Raw genomic sequence first — 25,950 nt, forward strand, 5'->3', positions numbered from 1 at the left:
AGGGATGGAGGAAGATGGAGACAGGGAGAGATGGAGACAGGGAGAGATGGAGACAGGGAGAGATGGAGACAGGGAGAGATGGAGACAGGGAGGGAGGGAGACAGGGAGGGAGGGAGAGATGGAGACAGGGAGAGATGGAGACAGGGAGGGATGGAGACAGAGAGGGATGGAGAGATGGAGACAGGGAGGGATGGAGGAAGATGACAAGCCCCAGTAGCTGAGAACAAGCTAAGCGTTCACTAGCTCTTAACGAGTAGGGTAAACAAAGGCACATTAAAAAAGGGACTGATATCCCTTTCTTTTCTCTCTCTCTCCCCCTCTCTTATTCTCTCTCTCCCCCTCTCTTATTCTCTCTCTCCCCCTCTCTTATTCTCTCTCTCTCCCCCCTCTCTTATTCTCTCTCTTCTCTCTACCCTCTCTTCTCCGGGAACACACACAGTTAAGTATTTTAGAGAGGCGAGAAGAATGTTTATCTTTCCTTCAGTCGACAAACAGGCACCAGCTGCTACTGCCCACTCTCCTCTCCTGACAAAATCCTGACATCTGAAATGAGTGCCTACAGTACAACAGGCCTTGACAGGAAAAAGCAGCACAGTAGACAGGCAGCATCCTGTGATCTAAAGCAACACACAACAGTATCCTAGAAAACATTGTTATATACTGTAAAAACAAAAATCATATCTGGCACTGAAATCTACTATGCTACAACAAACATATTACATTTTCACACATATGATACTTGGTTTAGTTTAGACAGTAGCTAAGTTGGCTAGTTGGCTAACATCTCTGTGGACAACACCGAGGTGTAAAAAGCGAGGGTAATTTAATCAAAATCAATAATCTATGACTTCAGTCGACAAACAATGCACCTCATTGCTGGAACCAATTGCAAAATACACTTCAATTGGACACACAGCTTGGGGTAATTTAAAATATTGATTGGGGAACTGTTATCTGAGGAATGTGGCTGTTTTTCAGAATTGTTTGTTGTACTGTATTTTAGTTCGTTTTGATTTGTCTATGAATTGTATGTGCTGGGCTCCCTTGTGAAAGAGACCCTGGTCTCAATGGTGACTCCCTGTTTAAATACAAAAATAAATACAATTAAAATGAGAAAAAATGACATGGATGAAGAAAAAAAAATGTGGCATTCAAAACCTCTGACAAGATTGTTTTCATGCAACAAAATCTGCTTGTTTTGTAGCTACTAATACTATAACAAGTCTTCATGGACCCCGTAGAGAAACCTGACCTTGATCCTTGATATAGGCTTTATTGCATATTTGTTGAATATGACATTTTTTTAAGAATGATTTAACATATAAGAACACAAAACATTTAAAAAATAAAATAAAAAAGACAACCTTTACAAAAAAAAAAAAAGATTGTAGTCAGAGTGTAGTTATAACTGCAATATTTTTTTCGTAAGGGGAATTTATTAACAAACTATAGCCTCTTTACTCATTTAACAATTAATTTGTAAAATATTAAGGCATTTTTGTCTTTGGTTGCTTATAATAGTGTCACTTACAACATAATCAACATAAACAGGTCAGTGTGTAGTGGGCTAGGCGTTAGTCAAAGCTGCCCTTCATTAACACAGTGTTGAGAGAGAGAGAGAGATTTAAAATATGAAATGGACATACTGTACGAGTATGATTACTAGCAGAAGTCATGTTTCCCTGCTTTCCTCCATGCTGTTAGATCTTCTCTTCAAATCAACCACCCGCCCACACTACAACACTAGATCTATACTGAAATCCATAGACCATACATAGACGGACCTAAAGACATACTGAATGTAGTATCTTCTTGTATTTGATGATGATGGTCTTCCCTGTGGCTCAGTTGGTAGAGCATGGTGTTTGCAACGCCAGCATGGTGTGTGCAACGCCAGGGTTGTGGGTTCGATTCCCACGGGGGACCAGTACAAAAAATATATAAAAAAAATATAAAAATGCAATGTATGAAATGTATGTATTCACTACTGTAAGTCGCTCTGGATAAGAGCGTCTGCTAAATGACGTAAAATGTATGATGTATTGTATTAGGTACTCTATTTCTGTGAGGATTGCTCACCACTCCACCTGCAGACTGAGCCCTTTGTGTTACAGGTCGCCCACCTCTCAGGGTAGTTTTACGAGAATCTCCTTAAGACCAGCCCAGGCCCCAGCCCAACCTGAACCAGGGTCCTGTTCATCAGGCACCAAATGGAAACAAAACAGATTCAAACAGGGAGTAACTAACTATTTGTCCAATTAAAAAAAAACAAAAAAAAAACAAGCTAATTTAAATTTCCTGTTGAAAAACATTTTAAAACGTTTTCTGTTGTGTGACCTAATGAACACGACCCAAAATCAAATGAGTGGGCGGAGGGCGAGGACGGGCGCTAGAGACACTCGGACAGCACTACGTGCCGGGATATGTCGGGGTAGATCATAGGGGTGCAGCAGCAGTCATCGTTCCTCTGGCTTAGCTGGATCTTCAGCTTCTCCACCTGAGGTTAAACAAACAAAGACCCAGAAAAACACAGGGGATGAATATATCTGTTTGTTTTGAATGTGTGTGTGTGTGTGTGTGTGTGTTTTGTTTCAGTGTATAACCATTCCTCTACTACTTCCTGTGTTCTACAGGTACCGTGACTACCATTACCCAGAGTGTGTGTGTGTGTGTGTGTGTGTGTTGTATCAGCTTACCTGGCTAAATAAAGGCAAATAAATAAATGTGTTATTGTGTGCATGTTGAATGTTTTCTGCGGGGAAAATACCTCGTAGTTATGCAGGTACTCCTGGATGAGGTAGCGTTCTCGTTTAATCCTGGCCTTCACCTCGGAGGGAACGTCAGGAATCATCCACGCCACGAAGAACTTCACCATGAACGCCACATGCTGAAATAGGCGAGAGGAGGAAACCAACCAATCAGGAAAGGGAATGAGGTGAAACAGGAACGTAAAGGTCATCACAGGAAATACAGCACCGACAATGTCTTGTAGGATTAGATACAAAACCAGAAATAATCAGATCTATATAGATTCCCTGCTACAACACTGAAATCCAACTATTCCTATTTAATAAACAGACTACTAAAGTAAAAGGCCAGATCTGTTTTCTATCCACACTGGAAATACAGCAGCACAACTGTAATGCACAGTAGATTAAAGCTGGTCCTGATCGAGGATAGATGTCAACGCTGAAGGAATTGAAGTATTCCCAATGAAGTGACTAACTACCTAAAAAAAATAAAAAAGAACGAGACAAATCTGGTTGAAATGACTGGTGGTTCTATAGAAATAGAAGGTATAGATCGGACCTCCCCATATTCAAGAGTTCACCAGCCAAATTGCCAGGGTTTAGAGGTTCCAAGTTCTTTTCTATAGGTTCTATTTCTACGGCTGGTTGCAGTAGGGAAGCTAGAGGTGTCCGTTCCTACCTCCATGATAATGATGAAAGCCAGCTTGGCAGCCAGGATGTGCCAGAACTGCATGGTGTGAGAGTACTCCTTCTCATGGCCCGATGGGTAGCGGTAGTCACGGTACCTGTAGAACACAGGAAGTAGTAGAGGAATGGTTATACACTGAAACACACACACACACACACACACACACACACACACACACACACACACACACACACACACACACACACACACACACACACACACACACACACACACACACACACTGGGTAGCGGTAGTCACGGTACCTGTAGAACACAGGAAGTAGTAGAGGAATGGTTATACACTGAAACAAACACACACACACACACACACACACACACACACACACACTCTGGGTAGCAGTAGTCACGTGACGGTAACTATACATACATTTATTTTATTTATTTATTTAACCTTTATTTAACCAGGAAGGGCTCATTGAGATTTAAAATCTATTTTTTCAAGAGCGTCCTGGCCAAGATAGACAGACAACATGAAAAACTACAAGTCATCTAGTAAAAACCATAGAATTCACAAGAGTATAACAAAATCATAAAACAGCAAATTAAAAACATTGACAGGTCAGGGAATCGGCCTCCTCAGTCTCAGTCACATTAAATGTATTCAGACAGACAGACAGACAGACAGACAGACAGACAGACAGACAGACAGACAGACAGACAGACAGACAGACAGACAGACAGACAGACAGACAGACAGACAGACAGACAGACAGACAGAGACCCCCTACCTGCAGGTGGTGATGACAGAGCTGTTGAACCATTCAGGGCTCTCTCCGTCTTCAGGCCGGTTGTCCTTAGAGAACCCAGAGATGTTGAACACTGACAGGCTATTGTTGATGTAGCCCTTCATAGAGAGATCGTTGCTGTAGGCATACATGTACACCAGCCGGGGAATCATGTCTGATGTGAAGGCTACGATGAACGCCTGGGGGGGGAGAGAAAACAGGGAAATGATTTGTTTATAGATGGACATAGGAGTTGTGACCATGGGAGTTGGTAAAACAGCACCAACAGATCTGGGACCAAGCTAGCACTCCTTGATTATAGGAGTTGTGACCATTGGAGTTGGTAAAACAGCATAGTACTCCTTGATTAAGTTCAAACTTCCAGTAACTACCAGGATTCCCAGGTTTTCCAGAAATCCTGGTTGTACAATTCCAGGAATAAGGAGAGAATAAGAAGGAAATCCCTAACACTCCTCTCCTCGTCTCTCCTCGTCTCTCCTCGTCCCTCCTCGTCTCCCCTCGTCTCCCCTCGTCTCCCCTCGTCCCTCCTCGTCTCCCCTCGTCTCCCCTCGTCTCTCCTCGTCTCCCCTCGTCTGTCTCCCCTCGTCTCCCCTCGTCTCTCCTCGTCTCCCCTCGTCTGTCTCCCCTCGTCTGTCTCCCCTCATCTCTCCTCGTCTCCCCTCATCTCTCCTCGTCTCCCCTCGTCTCCCCCCGTCTCTCCTCGTCTCTCCTCGTCTCCCCTCGTCTCCCCCCGTCTCCCCTCGTCTGTCTCCCCTCGTCTCCCCTCGTCTCTCCTCGTCTCTCCTCTTCTCCCCTCGTCTCTCCTCGTCTCTCCTCGTCTCCCCTCGTCTCCCCTCGTCTCCCCTCGTCTCTCCTCGTCTGTCTCCCCTCGTCTGTCTCCCCTCGTCTCCCCCGTCTCCCCCCGTCTCTCCTCGTCTCCCCCGTCTCCCCCCGTCTCTCCTCGTCTCCCCTCGTCTCCCCCCGTCTCTCCTCGTCTCTCCTCGTCTCCCCTCGTCTCCCCCCGTCTCTCCTCGTCTCCCCTCGTCTGTCTCCCCTCGTCTCCCCTCGTCTCCCCCCGTCTCCCCTCTTCTCCCCTCGTCTCTCCTCGTCTCCCCTCGTCTCCCCTCGTCTGTCTCCCCTCGTCTGTCTCCCCTCGTCTCCCCCCGTCTCTCCTCGTCTCCCCCGTCTCCCCCGTCTCCCCCGTCTCCCCCCGTCTCTCCTCGTCTCTCCTCGTCTCCCCTCGTCTCCCCTCGTCTCCCCTCGTCTCTCCTCGTCTCTCCTCGTCTCTCCTCGTCTCCCCTCGTCTCTCCTCGTCTCCCCCGTCTCCCCCCGTCTCTCCTCGTCTCTCCTCGTCTCCCCTCGTCTCTCCTCGTCTCCCCTCTCCAACAGCCATACTCACGTTGGTGACGACCGACAGGACGGCCACCCCGTTGAGTATTTCCTGCCAGGCACCGATGCTGTGGGCCTTAGATGCTACGGGCCGACGGAACTGGGTGGTGAACTTCCAGGCGTCCACTCTAACTTCTATAATGTTGTTCAACAGCGCCAGCAGAGGGGCCAGAGGGAAGGAGGCCACGAACAGAGTGATGAAACCAAACTGGATCACTGTAGGAGGAGAGGAGAGGGGACGGGAAAGTGGAGAGGGATGGAGAGGGGTGGTGAGGGATGGAGAGGGATGGAGAGGGATGGAGAGGGATGGAGAGGGGAGTTGAGGGGTGGTGAGGGATGGAGAGGGGTGGAGAGGGGTGGAGAGGGATGGAGAGGGATGGTGAGGGATGGAGAGGGGAGGTGAGGGATGGAGAGGGGTGGAGAGGGGTGGAGAGGGGTGGAGAGGGATGGAGAGGGATGGAGAGGGATGGAGAGGGATGGAGAGGGGAGTTGAGGGGTGGTGAGGGGTGGTGAGGGATGGAGAGGGGTGGAGAGGGGTGGAGAGGGGTGGAGAGGGATGGAGAGGGATGGAGAAGGATGGAGAGGGGTGGTGAGGGATGGAGAGGGATGGAGAGGGATGGAGAGGGATGGAGAGGGATGGAGAGGGATGGAGAGGGGTGGTGAGGGATGGAGAGGGGTGGAGAGGGGTGGAGAGGGGTGGAGAGGGATGGAGAAGGATGGAGAGGGGTGGTGAGGGATGGAGAGGGGTGGTGAGGGATGGAGAGGGGTGGAGAGGGATGGAGAGGGGTGGAGAGGGGTGGAGAGGGGTGGAGAGGGATGGTGAGGGATGGAGAGGGGTGGAGAGGGATGGAGAGGGGTGGTGAGGGATGGAGAGGGGTGGTGAGGGATGGAGAGGGGTGGTGAGAGATGGAGAGGGGTGGTGAGAGATGGAGAGGGGTGGAGAGGGATGGAGAAGGATGGAGAGGGGTGGTGAGGGATGGAGAGGGATGGAGAGGGATGGAGAGGGATGGAGAGGGATGGAGAGGGATGGAGAGGGGAGTTGAGGGGTGGTGAGGGATGGAGAGGGGTGGAGAGGGGTGGAGAGGGATGGAGAAGGATGGAGAGGGGTGGTGAGGGATGGAGAGGGGTGGTGAGGGATGGAGAGGGATGGAGAGGGATGGAGAGGGGTGGAGAGGGGTGGAGAGGGGTGGAGAGGGATGGTGAAGGATGGAGAGGGGTGGAGAGGGATGGAGAGGGGTGGTGAGGGATGGAGAGGGGTGGTGAGGGATGGAGAGGGGTGGTGAGAGATGGAGAGGGGTGGTGAGAGATGGAGAGGGGTGGTGAGGGATTGAGAGGGGTGGAGAGGGGTGGTGAGGGATGGAGAGGAGAGGGATGGAGTGGGGTGGTGAGGGATGGTGAGGGATGGAGAAGGGATAGGAAAGTGGAGGGGGGTGGTGAGGGATGGAGAGGAGAGGGATGGAGTGGGGTGGTGAGGGATGGTGAGGGATGGAGAGGGGTGGTGAGGGATGGAGAGTGATGGAGAAGGGATAGGAAAGTGGAGGGGGTGGTGAGGGATGGAGAGGGGATAGGAAAGTGGAGGGGGGTGGTGAGGGATGGAGAAGGGATAGGAAAGTGGAGAGAGGAGGTGAGGGGAAAGTGCAGAGGAGAAGAGAGAGATTATGATGGTAAATTAGATGGAAACAGCACCCTCTGCAGGAGAGAGCAAGAAGTAACGCAATGTGTATTTATATGAACATCTTGTGGACAGACTACGTAACATAAATGGTATCGAGCATCTAACCAAATTAGGATTTTATTTCTGGGTTAACAGAGATTACATTACTATAGAGAGTTTGATTCTTTCTCAATTTGTCATCGCATCCTCTGTCCTCACCTCTTTCTTAAAACACATTGAAAGAATAGATCTGTGGTTCCTCCCTTCAGACTTCTTCAAATATGTTTTTTAGTGAGAGAGAGAGATTCATTGAGAAAGTGCCTATATGTAATTGGTCTGCGTGTCCCTGTCTGAAAAACTCACCCATCTCCAGGTACTCATAGAAGAGTCCCAGATGTCCAAAGTTCTGCAGGTCGTGGTCCTGTTCCCAGCGACTGTAGCGGCTCTCTGGGTGACTGCGGGCTTTACGGCTCCCCCACCGGTTCATTACCCACCTGGGGATACAGTTACAACACCGAGGGGGTCAGAGGTTTCTGCACTTCACATTTGGGACTAAATTGTCACTAAGAGAAAGTTGTAAAGGCATTCGGCGGGAATCCTAAGTTAAAATCATACGAAATTCAAGTTTTAACACAAATCTTTCATTGACATCAATGCATGATTTAAGCTAAAAGTCAGAGGGAAGTTATTTTCATTCATTTTAAAGTCAGTGCACACGCATCTTAAATTAGGCCCCGAGAAAACACCTTAGGTAATAGTGACAGAATGAACAACTTACGGAACCAGGGCCTCCTGGACGTTACCCCAGACCTGTTTCCCAGACATCACTATGACCAGCTGAGTGGTCAGCTCAATCAGACAACCACCTGGGTCACACTGGTCGGAGAAACAGAAGGCGAGGTTTTACATTTTAGTCATTTAGCAGACGCCCTTATCCAGAGCGACTTACAGTAGTGAATGCATACATTTCATTTCATGCATTTATTTTTTATTTTTTTTGTACTGGCCCCTCGTGGGAATCGAACCCACAACCCTGGCGTTGGCACACACCATGCTCTACCATCTTATTAACGTCGTTTTAGTAATGAGACATTTTTTTTTCTCCTTCTGGTTATAACCAGGACATCTGACCAGATAACATCCAAAATAGGAAGTATGTTTTTTTTATTTTTATTTTATGCCGTTTTTAAATCTGGTCATGACTGGTTGGAAGCGAGAACAGTTTGTTGTAGTCTGGTTACAGGACATCAGCCCTCTGGACTGTAATGAAACTGTAATGTCAGTAGGAAGTAGCTGAGGTAGGGGTTATACCTCCTCGTTCCTCAGCTTGCTCCAGCCGAACATGTAGATGTAGTCTCCGGGATGACCGACGAACTTCCCCTTGAAGAAGGCCACGTAGAAACAGGAAGAATAGTAATTGACGAACTGGAACAGGAACATCTTCACCGTCAGCTTGTTCTCGTACTCCAGGTGAGTCTTGGGAATCTCTGAGGAACAAAAAAAAAATCAACATTCACGACATGGAGAGTGGTGATGACAGAGATGTTGAACCATTCAGGGCTCTCGGTTGTTCTTAGAGAACCCAGAGATGCTGAACCATTCAGGGCTCTCGGTTGTTCTTAGAGAACCCAGAGATGTTGAACCATTCAGGGCTCTCGGTTGTTCTTAGAGAACCCAGAGATGTTGAACCATTCAGGGCTCTCGGTTGTTCTTAGAGAACCCAGAGATGCTGAACCATTCAGGGCTCTCGGTTGTTCTTAGAGAACCCAGAGATGCTGAACCATTCAGGGCTCTCGGTTGTTCTTAGAGAACCCAGAGATGCTGAACCATTCAGGGCTCTCGGTTGTTCTTAGAGAACCCAGAGATGTTGAACCATTCAGGGCTCTCGGTTGTTCTTAGAGAACCCAGAGATGTTGAACCATTCAGGGCTCTCGGTTGTTCTTAGAGAACCCAGAGATGCTGAACCATTCAGGGCTCTCGGTTGTTCTTAGAGAACCCAGAGATGTTGAACCATTCAGGGCTCTCGGTTGTTCTTAGAGAACCCAGAGATGTTGAACCATTCAGGGCTCTCTCCATCTTCAGGCCGGTTGTTCTTAGAGATTCCCAGAGATGTTGAACACTGACAACATAAGCAATTGATTACCTAGCTATGTTCGTAGTAGATCTGCATTGATTCACTTAAAGCAAATGCTGCAAAGACTTTTTTTAACGACGTAACTCACGGTCAGGTTACAAACTGGATGTAAAAAAATTACATTTTGTTATTGTCTCTTTAGCAACCCGGAAATAAGTCTTGATCTAGTTATAATCTGACCAAAACAATCCTCCCTGTTATCTGTCTCTCTATCTTGTCAGTGATCAGGCTGGCCACTCTATTCTTACCCATGTCAGTGATCCAGCTGGCCACTCTCTATCTTACCCATGTCAGTGATCCAGCTGGCCAGTCTCTATCTTACCCATGTCAGTGATCCAGCTGGCCACTCTCTATTCTTACCCATGTCAGTGATCCAGATGGCCACTCTCTATTCTTACCCATGTCAGTGATCCAGCTGGCCACTCTCTATCTTACCCATGTCAGTGATCCAGCTGGCCACTCTATTCTTACCCATGTCAGTGATCCAGCTGGCCACTCTCTATCTTACCCATGTCAGTGATCCAGCTGGCCAGTCTCTATCTTACCCATGTCAGTGATCCAGCTGGCCACTCTCTATTCTTACCCATGTCAGTGATCCAGCTGGCCACTCTCTATCTTACCCATGTCAGTGATCAGGCTGGCCACTCTCTATTCTTACCCATGTCAGTGATCAGGCTGGCCACTCTCTATCTTACCCATGTCAGTGATCCAGCTGGCCACTCTCTATCTTACCCATGTCAGTGATCCAGCTGGCCACTCTCTATCTTACCCATGTCAGTGATCCAGCTGGCCACTCTCTATCTTACCCATGTCAGTGATCCAGCTGGCCACTCTCTATCTTACCCATGTCAGTGATCAGGCTGGCCACTCTCTATCTTACCCATGTCAGTGATCCAGATGGCCACTCTCTCATACATCAGATTGAGGATCATGATGATGACGAAGTTGATGCAGGAAGCGGTGACAGAGGTGGCGAGCTGAGGGGTGATGAGGGAGCCCACCATGTGGATGTTGTTGGTGGGGCTGTCCTTCATGATGCTGGCAAACGCCGCGTACACCGCCAGACGGTACGCTATCACCCCGATGATACACGCTATGATCAGGGAGATCTGAGGGAGAGGAAGGGTGGAGAGAGGACAGGAATCTGTCAAGGTTGTGGGTCACTTCCGTTTCAATGCAGTCAATTCAGGACGTCAGCTGATATTTATTGACCGAATTGAATTGGAACTGACCCCAAGCTTGACTTTATATACAAATACAACAAAAAATACTAATAAATTACAAATACATATTGTTCACACTGACAAATCACCACCAACAACACACTTCAAAACACAAAAGTATGGTGCACACTCATTAAAAATCCAGACTACGATATTTTTTGCAACACAGTTTTGGATCCATATGTATTGGAAAAGTACCCTCTCAATACTATTTCCAAACATTTTCTATAATGTTCTGACGATAAAATTACAATGGGAAGGAATTGGGAAGATTTTGTTGATGATGCTGAGGAGGATAAAGAGAGATGATAGATTATATAGAAATTATAATAGTGAAGATGAGGAGAGGAAGAGATGAAGACAGGAGAGGAAGGAAAGAGGAGACAGGAGACAGGAGAATGGAGGAGAGAGGGAGGAGAAGTGAAAGGGAGGAGAAGTGAGAGGGAGGAGACAGGAGAAGTGAGAGGGAGGAGGGAGGAGAAGGGAGGAGAGGAAGAGAAGGGAGGAGAGGAAGGGAGGAGAGAGGAGACAGGAGAAGGGAGGAGACAGGAGAGGGAGGAGAGGAAGAGGATGATAAGAGGGAGGAGACAGGAGACAGGAGACAGGAGAAGGGAGGAGACAGGAGAATGGAGGAGAGAGGAGACAGGAGAAGTGAGAGGGAGGAGACAGGAGAAGGGAGAGGGAGGAGAAAGGAGAAGGGAGAGGGAGGAGACAGTAGAAGGGAGAGGGAGGAGACAGGAGAAGGGAGAGGGAGGAGACAGGAGAAGGGAGAGGGAGGAGAGAGGAGACAGGAGAAGGGAGAGGGAGGAGGGAGGAGACAGGAGAAGGGAGAGGGAGGAGGGAGGAGACAGGAGAAGGGAGAGGGAGGAGGGAGGAGACAGGAGAAGGGAGAGGGAGGAGGGAGGAGACAGGAGAAGGGAGAGGGAGGAGAGAGGAGACAGGAGAAGGGAGAGGGAGGAGAGAGGAGACAGGAGAAGGGAGAGGGAGGAGACAGTAGAAGGGAGAGGGAGGAAGGCGGAAGGGAGAGGGAGGAGAGGAGAAGGAGAGGGAGGAGAAGGAGGAGGAGGGAGACAGGAGAAGGGAGAGGGAGGAGGGAGGAGACAGGAGAAGGGAGAGGGAGGAGACAGGAGAAGGGAGAGGGAGGAGACAGGAGAAGGGAGAGGGAGGAGGGAGGAGACAGGAGAAGGGAGAGGGAGGAGGGAGGAGACAGGAGAAGGGAGAGGGAGGAGAAAGGAGACAGGAGAAGGGAGAGGGAGGAGGGAGGAGACAGGAGAAGGGAGAGGGAGGAGGGAGGAGACAGGAGAAGGGAGAGGGAGGAGGGAGGAGACAGGAGAAGGGAGAGGGAGGAGAAAGGAGACAGGAGAAGGGAGAGGGAGGAGACAGTAGAAGGGAGAGGGAGGAGACAGGAGAAGGGAGAGGGAGGAGACAGGAGAAGTGAGAGGGAGGAGACAGGAGAAGGAGTGAGAAGGAGGAGGGAGGTGGAAGGAGTTAAGATACAGAGTAGACTATCATGAATAAATGCTCACCCAGAATATGACGGTGGCTCCAGACAGGAATGTACGAGCACACTGGGATGTTACGGGTAAGTATGGCTCCATCTCCTACAACACCGTAACCAAGCAAAACAAGGACAACAACATGCACAGTCAGTCACCATGGTTACAGCTGCTAGTCTCCAGACCATCAGGGGGCAGTACCAACCAACACATTAGCAGCTTGTTGTCATCATCTCATACTACTGACCTGGGCCCAGACCAGTTTCCTGGTGAATCCAGGCTTTTATTAGCCTGGGCCCAGATCAGTTTCCTGGTGAATCCAGGCTTTTATTAGCCTGGGCCCAGATCAGTTTGTGCTCATAGTCAACATCTATGCTTCTGGATATTGTTGGTACCATGACTATAGCAATTGGCTATACAGCAGAAAAACTGATCTGGGACCAGACTATAAAACACAACCACTAAGGTTGTGTTTCTGTGTTAGCATTGTTAATTCATTACAGCAAGGTTCCATGATGCACCAGGTAAAATGCTGCAGTCAGCATCAGATAGCTTCCATCTTCCATCCAGACATGAGCAATCAACACAAGCCAGGCCTGCCAAATCCCCCACATCACTTCAAACTGGCATTCCTCTTCCCTCTGTGCCAGTCTTACCCACAGCACCACGGTGGCCCAACACAGGAGCATTTTGCCCACTTCTTCAGCTGCTGTCCTGTCAAGGACCCATTCCATCTCCTACAGTACAGTTACAGACAGGTGGTGTGAGGCGATGGAGGGGTGAGGAGGTGGAGGGGTGAGGAGGTGGAGGGTGAGGAGGTGGAGGGTGAGGAGGAGGAAGGTGAGGAGGGTGAGGAGGAGGAGGGTCAGGGCCCAGGAACAGACCCCTCTCATTAGGAGGTGGAGGGTCAGGGCCCAGGAACCGACCCCTCTCATTAGAAGGTGGAGGGTCAGGGCCCAGGAACAGACCCCTCTCATTAGGAGGTGGAGGGTCAGGGCCCAGGAACCGACCCCTCTCATTAGAAGGTGGAGGGTCAGGGCCCAGGAACAGACCCCTCTCATTAGGAGGTGGAGGTGGAGGGTCAGGGCCCAGGAACAGACCCCTCTCATTAGGAGAAGGAGGGTCAGGGCCCAGGAACAGACCCCTCTCATTAGGAGGTGGAGGGTCAGGGCCCAGGAACAGACCCCTCTTATTAGGAGGTGGAGGTGGAGGGTCAGGGCCCAGGAACAGACCCCTCTCATTAGGAGGTGGAGGGTCAGGGCCCAGGAACCGACCCCTCTCATTAGAAGGTGGAGGGTCAGGGCCCAGGAACAGACCCCTCTCATTAGGAGGTGGAGGGTCAGGGCCCAGGAACCGACCCCTCTCATTAGAAGGTGGAGGTGGAGGGTCAGGGCCCAGGAACAGACCCCTCTCATTAGGAGGTGGAGGATCAGGGCCCAGGAACAGACCCCTCTCATTAGGAGGTGGAGGGTCAGGGCCCAGGAACAGACCCCTCTCATTAGGAGGTGGAGGGTCAGGGCCCAGGAACAGACCCCTCTCATTAGGAGGTGGAGGGTCAGGGCCCAGGAACAGACCCCTCTCATTAGGAGGTGGAGGGTCAGGGCCCAGTAACAGACCCCTCTCATTAGGAGGTGGAGGGTCAGGGCCCAGGAACAGACCCCTCTCATTAGGAGGTGGAGGATCAGGGCCCAGGAACAGACCCCTCTCATTAGGAGGTGGAGGAGGGTCAGGGCCCAGTAACAGACCCCTCTCATTAGGAGGTGGAGGGTCAGGGCCCAGGAACAGACCCCTCTAATTAGGAGGTGGAGGAGGGTCAGGGCCCAGTAACAGACCCCTCTCATTAGGAGGTGGAGGGTCAGGGCCCAGTAACAGACCCCTCTCATTAGGAGGTGGAGGGACAGGGCCCAGGAACAGACCCCTCTCATTAGGAGGAGGGTCAGGGCCCAGTAACAGACCCCTCTCAATAGGAGGTGGAGGGAGGGTCAGGGCCCAGGAACAGACCCCTCTCATTAGGAGGTGGAGGGAGGGTCAGGGCCCAGGAACAGACCCCTCTCATTAGGAGGTGGAGGAGGGTCAGGGCCCAGTAACAAACCCCTCTCATTAGGAGGTGGAGGGTCAGGGCCCAGGAACAGACCCCTCTCATTAGGAGGTGGAGGGTCAGGGCCCAGGAACAGACCCCTCTCATTAGAAGGTGGAGGGTCAGGGCCCAGGAACAGACCCCTCTCATTAGGAGGTGGAGGTGGAGGGTCAGGGCTCAGGAACAGACCCCTCTCATTAGAAGGTGGAGGGTCAGGGCCCAGGAACAGACCCCTCTCATTAGGAGGTGGAGGTGGAGGGTCAGGGCCCAGGAACAGACCCCTCTCATTAGGAGGTGGAGGGTCAGGGCCCAGGAACAGACCCCTCTCATTAGGAGGAGGGGGGTCAGGGCCCAGTAACAGACCACTCTCATTAGGAGGTGGAGGGTCAGGGCCCAGGAACAGACCCCTCTCATTAGGAGGTGGAGGATCAGGGCCCAGGAACAGACCCCTCTCATTAGGAGGTGGAGGTGGAGGGTCAGGGCCCAGGAACAGACCCCTCTTGTTAGGAGGTGGAGGGTCAGGGCCCAGGAACAGACCCCTCTCATTAGGAGGAGTGGGGTCAGGGCCCAGTAACAGACCACTCTCATTAGGAGGTGGAGGATCAGGGCCCAGGAACAGACCCCTCTCATTAGGAGGTGGAGGGTCAGGGCCCATGAACCGACCCCTCTCATTAGGAGGTGGAGGATCAGGGCCCAGGAACAGACCCCTCTCATTAGGAGAAGGAGGGTCAGGGCCCAGGAACAGACCCCTCTCATTAGGAGGTGGAGGGTCAGGGCCCAGGAACAGACCCCTCTCATTAGGAGGTGGAGGGTCAGGGCCCAGGAACAGACCCCTCTCATTAGGAGGTGGAGGGAGGGTCAGGGCCCAGGAACAGACCCCTCTCATTAGGAGGTGGAGGATCAGGGCCGAGGAACAGACCCCTCTCATTAGGAGGTGGAGGGTCAGGGCCCAGGAACAGACCCCTCTCATTAGGAAGTGGAGGGTCAGGGCCCAGGAACAGACCCCTCTCATTAGGAAGTGGAGGGTCAGGGCCCAGGAACAGACCCCTCTCATTAGGAGGTGGAGGGTCAGGGCCCAGGAACAGACCCCTCTCATTAGGAGGAGGTGGAGGGTCAGGGCCCAGGAACAGACCCCTCTCATTAGGAGGTGGAGGGTCAGGGCCCAGAAACAGACCCCTCTCGTTAGGAGGGAGGGGGGTCAGGGCCCAGGAACAGACCCCTCTCATTAGGAGGTGGAGGGTCAGGGCCCAGGAACAGACCCCTCTCATTAGGAGGTGGAGGGTCAGGGCCCAGGAACAGACCCCTCTCATTAGGAGGTGGAGGATCAGGGCCCAGGAACAGACCCCTCTCATTAGGAGGTGGAGGGTCAGGGCCCAGGAACAGACCCCTCTCATTAGGAGGTGGAGGGTCAGGGCCCAGGAACAGACCCCTCTCATTAGGAGGTGAAGGGTAAGGGCCCAGTAACAGATCCATCTCATTAGGAGGTGGAGGGTCAGGGCCCAGGAACAGACCCCTCTCATTAGGAGGTGGAGGGTCAGGGCCCAGGAACAGACCCCTCTCATTAGGAGGTGGAGGGTCAGGGCCCAGGAACAGACCCCTCTCATTAGGAGGTGGAGGGTCAGGGCCCAGGAACAGACCACTCTCATTAGGAGGTGGAGGGTCAGGGCCCAGAAACAGACCCCTCTCATTAGGAGGTGGAGGATCAGGGCCCAGGAACAGACCCCTCTCATTAGGAGGTGGAGGGTCAGGGCCCAGGAACAGACCCCTCTCATTAGGAGGTGGAGGTGGAGGGTCAGGGCCCAGGAACAGACCCCTCTCATTAGGAGGTGGAGGGTCAGGGCCCAGGAACAGACCCCTCTCATTAGGAGGTGGAGGGTCAGGGCCCAGGAACAGACCCCTCTCATTAGGAGGTGAAGGGTCAGGGCCCAGTAACAGATCCCTCTCATTAGGAGGTGGAGGTGGAGGGTCAGGGCCCAGGAACAGACCCCTCTCATTAGGAGGTGGAGGGTCAGGGCCCAGGAACAGACCCCTCTCATTAGGAGGTGGAGGGTCAGGGCCCAGGAACAGACCCCTCTCATTAGGAGGTGGAGGGTCAGGGCCCAGTAACAGACCCCTCTCATTAGGAGGTGGAGGGTCAGGGCCCAGTAACAGGTTACTAGATCCAGATGTAAAGGATCAGCTGTGGAATACTTCGAATATAGGCTGGGCACCGGTAGGTGGATGATCAATATCATACAGTACGACACGATGGCACATGAACGTTACGTTGTTTAAACTATGTAAACTGGGCTACAATTTACTATGAAAATGTATAACTGAACATTATCATTATGGAACATCATGTTGCTGGCCACAACCTCGCAAAACAAATCTACAAAGACACACTTTCATTTTCTAAGCAGTGTTATGTATATATAAACCTAGAAGGCAACACAAGCACATATGTGATGCGGCTGAGTCGTTGACTGGTACACTTGTACTCCTAACCCCTAAACCCTAACCCCTAACCCTAACCCTTAACCCCTAACTCTAACCCTAACCCCTAACCCCCAACCCCCAACCCTAACCCCTAACCCTTAACCCTAACCCCTAACCCTTAACCCTAACCCCTAACTCTAACCCTTAACCCGCCAGCAGCATACCACCCTGCATCCAACTGCTGGCTTGCTTCTGAAGCTAAGCAGGGTTGGTCCTGGTCAGTCCCTGGATGGGGGACCAGATGCTGCTGGAAGTGGTATTGGAGGGCCAGTAGGAGGCACTCTTTCCTCTGGTCTAAAAAATATCCCAATGCCCCAGGGCAGTGATTGGGGACACTGCCCTGTGTAGGGTGCCGTCTTTCGGATGGGACGTTAAACGGGTGTCCTGACTCTCTGAGGTCATTAAAGATCCCATTGCACTTATCGTAAGAGTAGGGGTGTTAACCCCGGTGTCCTGGCTAAATTCCCAATCTGGCACTCATACCATCATGGCCACCTAATCATCCCCAGCTTACAATTGGCTCATTCATTCCCCTGAAACTATTCCCCAGGTCGTTGCTGTAAATGAGAACATGTTATCAGTCAACTTACCTGGTAAAATAACGGTAAAATAAAAAAAAATAAACAAAAAAACCCTAACCCTTAACCCTAAACCCTAACCCAGTGTTATAATGCAGGTAAGAGACGGAAACACACCTGTGTGACGCGGTTAAGTCTGCGGGAGGTACACTTGGTCTCGTACTCTGGTCGCAGCTGAAGCTGTTGCTGCTCTTCCTCAAAGTCCACCAGGTCCCACTCGTACTCCAGGCGGGCCTGCCGACGCTTCCAGAACTCCAGGAACAGAGTTACTATAGGAGGACAATGGAGAGTTAGGGAGATAACTCTTCATACTAAAAAGATCCATGGCATGATATACTGTAAGTGCAGACAGTAAGAACAGAGTTAAGATGTAAAGGAAGGCAGGAACAGAGTTAAGATGTAAAGGAAGGAAGGAACAGAGTTAAGATGTAAAGGAACGGAGTAAGGGAAGGAAGGAACAGGGTTAAGATGTAAAGGAAGGAAGGAACAGAGTTAAGGAGTAAGGGAAGGAAGGAACAGAGTTAAGATGTAAAGGAAGGAAGGAACAGAGTTAAGATGGAAAGGAAGGCAGGAAGGAACAGAGTTAAGATGTAAAGGAACAGAGTTAAGATGTAAAGGAAGGCAGGAACAGAGTTAAGATGTAAAGGAAGGAAGGAACAGAGTTAGGATGTAAAGGAAGGAAGGAACAGAGTTAAGATGTAAAGGAAGGAAGGAACAGAGTTAAGATGTAAAGGAAGGAAGGAACAGAGTTAAGATGTAAAGGAAGGAAGGAACAGAGTTAAGATGTAAAGGAAGGAAGGAACAGAGTTAAGATGTAAAGGAAGGAAGGAACATAGTTAAGATGTAAAGGAAGGCAGGAACAGAGTTAAGGAGTATCGTAAATTCCGGACTATAAGCCAAAACCTTTTTCCCAGGCTTTGAACCTCGCGGCTTAAACAATGACGCGGCTAATATATGGATTTTTCCCGCTTTCAATTTTTTCTCTCCAAAAAAACACATTCTGTGACGTGCTCAGTTTTTTGGCGGCATGAAGCTTTCATTAGACCAATGAAATTGCCGAACGGGTTAAGGTCAAACAACTTTTTTGTTTACTGTTTAGATTAAATCGAGCGCTCTCAAACTTCCCATCATTCTGATTACGGTAGTCATTTTGTCACCCTCATCATGGCAAAGACACGGAGAAATGCATATGATGCAGCTTTCAAGTTGAAGGCGATTGATCTGGCTGTTGGAAAAGGAAATAGAGCTGCTGCACGGGAGCTTGGTCTTAATGAGTCGATGATAAGACGTTGGAAACAGCAGCGTGAGGAATTGACTCAGTGCAAAAAGACAACTAAAGCTTACTGCTAATTTTTTATTTTTGTTACAAGCTGTGTTTCGTTAAAGCCTATTTATTTTTGTTACAAGCCGTGTTTTGTTAAAGCCTATTTATTTTTGTTACAAGCCGTATTTCGTTAAAGCCTGTGTAAAGTTAATTTGTTTCAATGTACCGGTAGGCACCTGCGGCTTATAGACATGTGCGGCTTATTTATGTTCAAAAAAAAAAAAAAAATTATTCAGTGGGTGCGGCTTATATTCAGGTGCGCTTAATAGTCCGGAAATTACGGTAGCCCTTTCCTGCAGTCAATGACCAAAAGCGCCCTCTTTGGCCTTTTTAGTAATTTCATAATTAATAACGTTGTTTTTTACGACGAAAACTCAGTGTAAAATTGGGATGCAGACTCAAAATCTAATACATTTCGACTCTATATCTGACATTATACAGGCGTCTTATTTTTTAAGCCCATAACCATGTGTGTGAGGTGTATACTTTTGTTTCAAAATAGATTGGTTTAAGACGACCAAGAATTGGCTCAGCTTATCCCATGGTCATTGGCTCAACTTCCCTCAAGGGAATATTCACTGAGACTGTCACTTAATATTCACTGAGACTGTCACTTAATATTCACTAAGACTGACACTTAATATTCACTAAGACTGTCACTTAATATTCACTAAGACTGTCACTTAATATTCACTAAGACTGTCACTTAATAGTCACTAAGACTGACACTTAATATTCACTAAGACTGTCACTTAATATTCACTGAGACTGTCACTTAATATTCACTAAGACTGTCACTTAATATTCACTGAGACTGTCACTTAATATTCACTGAGACTGTCACTTAATATTCACTGAGACTGTCACTTAATATTCACTAAGACTGTCACTTAATATTCACTGAGCCTGTCACTTAATATTCACTAAGACTGTCACTTAATATTCACTAAGACTGTCACTTAATATTCACTAGACTGTCACTTAATATTCACTAAGACTGTCACTTAATATTCACTAAGACTGTCACTTAATATTCACTAAGACTGTCACTTAATATTCACTAAGACTGTCACTTAATATTCACTAAGACTGTCACTTAATATTCACTAAGACTGTCACTTAATATTCACTAAGACTGTCACTTAATATTCACTAAGACTGTCACTTAATATTCACTGAGACTGTCACTTAATATTCACTAAGACTGTCACTTAATATTCACTAAGACTGTCACTTAATATTCACTAAGACTGTCACTTAATATTCACTGAGACTGTCACTTAATATTCACTGAGACTGTCACTTAATATTCACTGAGACTGTCACTTAATATTCACTAAGACTGTCACTTAATATTCACTAAGACTGTCACTTAATATTCACTAAGACTGTCACTTAATATTCACTAAGACTGTCACTTAATATTCACTGAGACTGTCACTTAATATTCACTGAGACTTGTCACTTAATATTCACTGAGACTGTCACTTAATATTCACTGAGACTGTCACTTAATATTCACTGAGACTGTCACTTAAATATTCACTGAGACTGTCACTTAATATTCACTAGAGACTGTCACTTAATATTCACTAAGACTGTCACTTAATATTCACTAAGACTGTCACTTAATATTCACTAAGACTGTCACTTAATATTCACTGAGACTGTCACTTAATATTCACTGAGACTGTCACTTAATATTCACTGAGACTGTCACTTAATATTCACTAAGACTGTCACTTAATATTCACTAAGACTGTCACTTAATATTCACTAAGACTGCCACTTAATATTCACTAAAACTGTCACTTAATATTCACTAAGCACTAAGACTGTCACTTAATATTCACTAAGACTGTCACTTAATATTCACTGAGACTGTCACTTAATATTCACTGAGACTTGTCACTTAATATTCACTAAGACTTGTCACTTAATATTCACTGAGCCTGTCACTTAATATTCACTAAGACTGTCACTTAATATTCACTGAGACTGTCATTAAATATTCACTAAGACTGTCACTTAATATTCACTAGACTGTCACTTAATATTCACTGAGACTGTCACTTAATATTCACTGAGACTGTCACTTAATATTCACTGAGACTCACTTAATATTCACTGAGACTGTCACTTAATATTCACTAAGACTTGTCACTTAATATTCACTGAGACTGTCACTTAATATTCACTGAGACTGTCACTTAATATTCACGGAGACTGTCACTTAATATTCACTGAGACTGTCACTTAATATTCACTGAGACTGTCACTTAATATTCACTGAGACTGTCACTTAATATTCACTAGACTGTCACTTAATATTCACGGAGACTGACACTTAATATTCACTGAGACTGTCACTTAATATTCACTAAGACTGTCACTTAATATTCACTAAGACTGACATTAAATATTCCCTAAGACTGACATTAAATATTCCCTAAGACTGACATTAAATATTCCCTAAGACTGACATTAAATATTCACTAAGAGTGACACTTAATATTCACTAAGACTGTCACTTAATATTCACTAAGACTGTCACTTAATATTCACTGAGACTGTCACTTAATATTCACTGAGACTGTCACTTAATATTCACTGAGACTGTCACTTAATATTCACTGAGACTTGTCACTTACCCCAAATCCCCATGAATATGGCAAAGAACACCGTCCCCACGTTGTCAAACATATGTGATTGCTGATAGAAGAACAAAAATAAGAGCACGTTTATTGACTTGGACCTGAAGTTCTGGTCACAAAATGATCATATCATTAACAGTGTCTTGTCTGTACACTATAACAATCTTCACAGTGCAATTTATAAAGCCTGGACTTCATACCCAGGAAGAGTTACATGTTGAGTTGAGTTTCCAGTAGCCACATTTCTTATCACACAGCGGACACATGATGATGTTGCCTCCAATCTCCTCACTACAGATTTCTTTACTGAAACAAGATTTGATTTTTATTAAAAAAAACATGATATTCTCATAACATACTGTAAAAAAAATGTTTTTCCAGGAAACATATTGAGGTTCCTGGATTCCTGAACACGGAATCCCAGACATACAGTAGATTCTCCATTCAGTATGCCTTTCATTCTAGCCAAAGTCTTAACTGTGTTTGGGAAACCGGCCTTTCAGTCCAGCCAAAATCTTAATTAACCTGCCATTTTTAGGCTGGGGGGGGGGGGGGAAATAGTGCCTAGGGGTTGAATTGGGATTCAGGGGTCCTCACCTCCAGACGTTGTCATCGAAGGTGAACAATCCATAGAGAAAACAGATCAGGCCTACCACCGCAGCGAAGAACAGCATCTCAGTGTAGAAACCCAGCCAGGCAAAGTAGATCCCAATCTTCTCCCCGTAATACTTCCTGTTATGGGAAATACAACACAACCAATCAAACATCTTCTCCCCGTAATACTTCCTGTTATGGGAAATACAACACAACCAATCAAACATCTTCTCCCCGTAATACTTCCTGTTATGGGAAATACAACACAACCAATCAAACATCTTCTCCCCGTAATACTTCCTGTTATGGGAAATACAACACAACCAATCAAACATCTTCTCCCCGTAATACTTCCTGTTATGGGAAATACAACACAACCAATCAAACATCTTCTCCCCGTAATACTTCCTGTTATGGGAAATACAACACAACCAATCAAACATCTTCTCCCCGTAATACTTCCTGTTATGGGAAATACAACACAACCAATCAAACATCTTCTCCCTGTAATACTTCCTGTTATGGGAAATACAACACAACCAATCAAACATCTTCTCCCCGTAATACTTCCTGTTATGGGAAATACAACACAACCAATCAAACAACAACAAGTCTGTTTAGTGTCTAAAAAAATATAAAAGAGGACAACGTGGAGACTTGATTCAAACAAAACGCAGATAAATGACCTGTGTTTTGCGGGTTCACTTTTAAAGAGGACTTCTGCTTTAGCTCGAAATCCGTGAAGTTAACAGGGAAATGTGAGATCCACAAATATTAGGGACATTGCCTTAAAAGTACAGTATATCAATGTGCACAGGTTGTTAATCTGAGTTGGATGGAAATCCCTGGCTTGGTGTTGTGTTCTCACCGTATCAAGTTGAGGGGCTGCTCTTTGAAGAAACTGAAGAACTGGGCCCAGTGGGTGTAGAGGTTGAATCTCTCACTCTCACTGTTGGAATCCCTGGATGGCTTCCAGTATCGAGACTTTATACATACAGAGGGAAACAGGCCATTTATCATGTCATGGTCCTACTGTTCATCCTTATCCATAACATGCCTTTCTATGATTGCAAAATTCAGCTCAGAGATTTGATCTTGCAATCTTTTGGTTACAAGTCCAACACTCTAACCACTAGTCTACCTGCCACCTCTACGCTCTAACCACTAGGCTACGCTGCCACCTCTACACTCTAACCGCTAGGCTACGCTGCCACCTCTACACTCTAACCACTAGGCTACGCTGCCACCTCTACGCTCTAACCACTAGGCTACGCTGCCACCTCTACGCTCTAACCACTAGGCTACGCTGCCACCTCTACGCTCTAACCACTAGGCTACGCTGCCACCTCTACGCTCTAACCACTAGTGGAATGTCTCATTCCAGAGGGGACGATAATAGGATCCATTTTGATAAAGATACCTTTTTTGGGGGAATTACTATATGAATTGTGCACACAAAACAATTCCTTCCCCATTTCCACCACTAGATGAATGACTTCACGGGTACTCAATGGCTGTACGTGCATATGAAACAGCCTCACAAGAGCCCAGAGGGCAAAGCTGGTTATAATGATATAACATCCAGTTATCCCTACTAGGAGGGAAGGTCACTTTCACAGTTTTTGGGGGTCAATTCCATTTCAAATCCAGTCATTTCAGAAAGGAAACCAAAATTCCAATTCCACATTTTTCTCATTGAAAAAGCATAGAATAAAATTATAATTGTAATTTCAGTGTACGTCCTAAATTAACTGGAATTTAAACGGAATTGACCCCAACCCTGGTCACTGTTGGACAGTAGCTTCTTACATCATGTAGTGGGAAGGCAGACCCGTAGGTGCCGTTGTTGAGCAGGCGCTTGATACCCTTCTTGTCCTCTCTGTCCGTCTTGTGGTAGGGACAACGTGCTAGGATGTAGTAGACCTGGGGGGAGCAGAGAGAGAGCAATACATACATAGAGATTCCCCAATTCTACAAATAGAGGACTGTCTATTCTACAAGTCACTATACTGCCATGACCACATTCCAAATTAATTTATAAAGCCATTTTTACATCAACAGTTGTCACAAAGTGCTTATACATCCAGGAAGAAACCCTGAGAGGAACGAGACTCAGAAGAGAAGCCAATTCTTCTACTTTGATTCTCTTATACAAAAAGCCCTTTTATGTTGGCCTACTTACTATCCTGTTGCGGACGGAAGGAGGGAAGAATGTCTCCTTGTCATCGATGAGGAAGAAGTCAATCTTTCCCTTGTTGAAAGGTGAGGTGAAATAGTCAGGTTCAGGATTCATAATGTGGTCCGGTAGACGGAAAGGTGTGAACAACCAGTCCATGGGAATGTCCTGGATGAAGAACATATTAAGAAAAATAATACTTTACTTTCCACAAACATGTTTCGGATGACAATGACAACAATGTAGTTGGCATGAACACAAACAGATCTGGGATCAGCCTACCTTTTCTCTTACAGTCCAAAGACTGACCAGATATTTTCTTTCAGTTCTGGTATTGGAACCGGAAAACAATCCGTTTACTTGGCCCGTCTCGCTAACCGCTAGGCTACCTGGCTGCCTACTGTACCTGGTGAACGGGGATGTCGTTTTCCTTGAAGGGAACCTTGATCTTGAGGACATCGGCGTAGGTGGCCAAAACCTCCCATGGAGCGTGGATCTTCACAAAGTATGTCTTCCTGTCATCTGACTCCTGATTGGAGGAGAGAGATGGAGAGATGGAGATATGAAGAGATAGATAGATAGATGTGGAGATGGATGGACAGACGGACAGACAGAAAGGCAGACGGACAGACGAACAGACAAAGCTTGTCAATTATTTAACCAATAGCCAAGTTTAGCTACTTAAGCTAAACTTGGCCTCCACCACCACAAAACAAACCATTTTCCTGTACTGTGGTGTAAAGTTAATAAATCTGAGTATTTCTATTGATCTATCTCCCCCCCCCTTCTCCCCTTTACAAAAACACTGCCAAGACAGTCTGTCCTTGTATACTAAATATATCTCCCCAGTGGTGAGAAAGAGTAATTGCATTCCCCTGTACAAAAACACTGCCAAGACAGTCTGTCCCTGTATACTAAATATCTCGTTTCAGACCTTTATTCATTCACTAGCCTGGTCCCAGATCTGTTTATGCTGTGTTGCTAACTCCTCTGGTCCGATGGTGTTATTCACTAGCATATATCTGTTTATGCTATGTTGCTAACTTCTCTGGTCCGATGGTGTTATTCACTAGCCTGGTCCCAGATCTGTTTATGCTGTGTTGCTAACTCCTCTGGTCAGATGGTGTTATTCACTAGCCTGGTCCCAGATCTGTTTATGCTGTGTTGCTAACTTCTCTGGTCCAATGGTGTTATTCACTAGCCTGATTCCAGATCTGTTTATGCTGTGTTGCTAACTCCTCTGGTCTGATGGTGCTAGCAACACAGACATATCTGGGACCAGGCTATTTATTCACCAGAACTTGGTTAGATGTAATCAGATAAACCTTCAGGGCAGGAATCTTACCGATTTATCCTCTGTCTCCAGCTCCAGCCCTGCTTTCTGTAGGTTGGCCTCATATTCCCTCCGCCTCTCCTGTTGACACAAAATAGAAGGAAGAAAAGAAAAGAGGAGAGAAGAGAGAGGAGCATAGAGGAGAGGAGAGAGGAGAGGAGCGAGAAGAAAGAGGAGAGGAGAGAGGAGCGAGAAGAAAGAGGAGAGGAGAGGAGCGGAGAGTTCTGTCTTGACTTTGGAGAGAGTAGTCGCTACCTGGTCTGAAATAGGTAAAGCACCCATTGGTTGCCCCCCTCCCAGAAGATACACCCATTGGTTGCCCTCCTCCCAGAAGACCCACCCATTGGTTGCCCTCCTCCCAGAAGACCCACCCATTGGCTGCTCTCTATAAACCGTCTGATCACCATGTTTACTAGTGCCAGCTACACGTTATAGAAATATTTGCAAATGTATTAAAAATAAAAAAAACAAATACATGATATACATCATTATTCAGACCCTTCGCTATGAGACTCGAAATTTAGCTCAGGTGCATCCTGTTTTCATTGATCAACATTGAGATGTTTCTACAACTTGATTGGAGTCCACCTGTGGTAAATTCAATTGATTGGACATGATTTGGAAAGGCACACACCTGTCTATATAAAGGTCACACA

The 25,950-nt window shown here is 47.4% G+C and overlaps 1 protein-coding gene across 2 annotated transcripts in view; it reads right to left on the minus strand.

Annotated features, from left to right (window-relative positions):
• Window positions 1-1,957: 1,957 nt before the first annotated feature.
• LOC115196573 (anoctamin-5) overlaps window positions 1,958-25,950 on the minus strand; it is a 57,281-nt gene continuing 33,288 nt past the window's right edge. For both annotated transcript variants that reach the window (XM_029757414.1, XM_029757415.1), the window contains 19 exons: window positions 25,307-25,375; window positions 24,368-24,490; window positions 23,968-24,129; window positions 23,595-23,708; window positions 22,654-22,769; window positions 21,789-21,923; window positions 21,392-21,497; window positions 21,189-21,249; window positions 17,331-17,482; window positions 12,111-12,185; window positions 10,242-10,470; window positions 8,539-8,714; window positions 8,006-8,103; window positions 7,591-7,721; window positions 5,584-5,789; window positions 4,188-4,384; window positions 3,430-3,535; window positions 2,768-2,887; window positions 1,958-2,497 (listed from right to left, as the gene is read on the minus strand). In XM_029757414.1, the coding sequence (XP_029613274.1) occupies window positions 2,390-2,497; window positions 2,768-2,887; window positions 3,430-3,535; window positions 4,188-4,384; window positions 5,584-5,789; window positions 7,591-7,721; window positions 8,006-8,103; window positions 8,539-8,714; window positions 10,242-10,470; window positions 12,111-12,185; window positions 17,331-17,482; window positions 21,189-21,249; window positions 21,392-21,497; window positions 21,789-21,923; window positions 22,654-22,769; window positions 23,595-23,708; window positions 23,968-24,129; window positions 24,368-24,490; window positions 25,307-25,375 (2,484 nt within the window). In that variant the 3' untranslated portion in view covers window positions 1,958-2,389. The remainder of the gene's footprint in view (window positions 2,498-2,767; window positions 2,888-3,429; window positions 3,536-4,187; window positions 4,385-5,583; window positions 5,790-7,590; window positions 7,722-8,005; window positions 8,104-8,538; window positions 8,715-10,241; window positions 10,471-12,110; window positions 12,186-17,330; window positions 17,483-21,188; window positions 21,250-21,391; window positions 21,498-21,788; window positions 21,924-22,653; window positions 22,770-23,594; window positions 23,709-23,967; window positions 24,130-24,367; window positions 24,491-25,306; window positions 25,376-25,950) is intronic.

The sequence above is a fragment of the Salmo trutta genome, chromosome 7 (genome assembly GCF_901001165.1).
Source record: "Salmo trutta chromosome 7, fSalTru1.1, whole genome shotgun sequence".
Lineage (NCBI taxonomy): Eukaryota > Metazoa > Chordata > Actinopteri > Salmoniformes > Salmonidae > Salmo > Salmo trutta.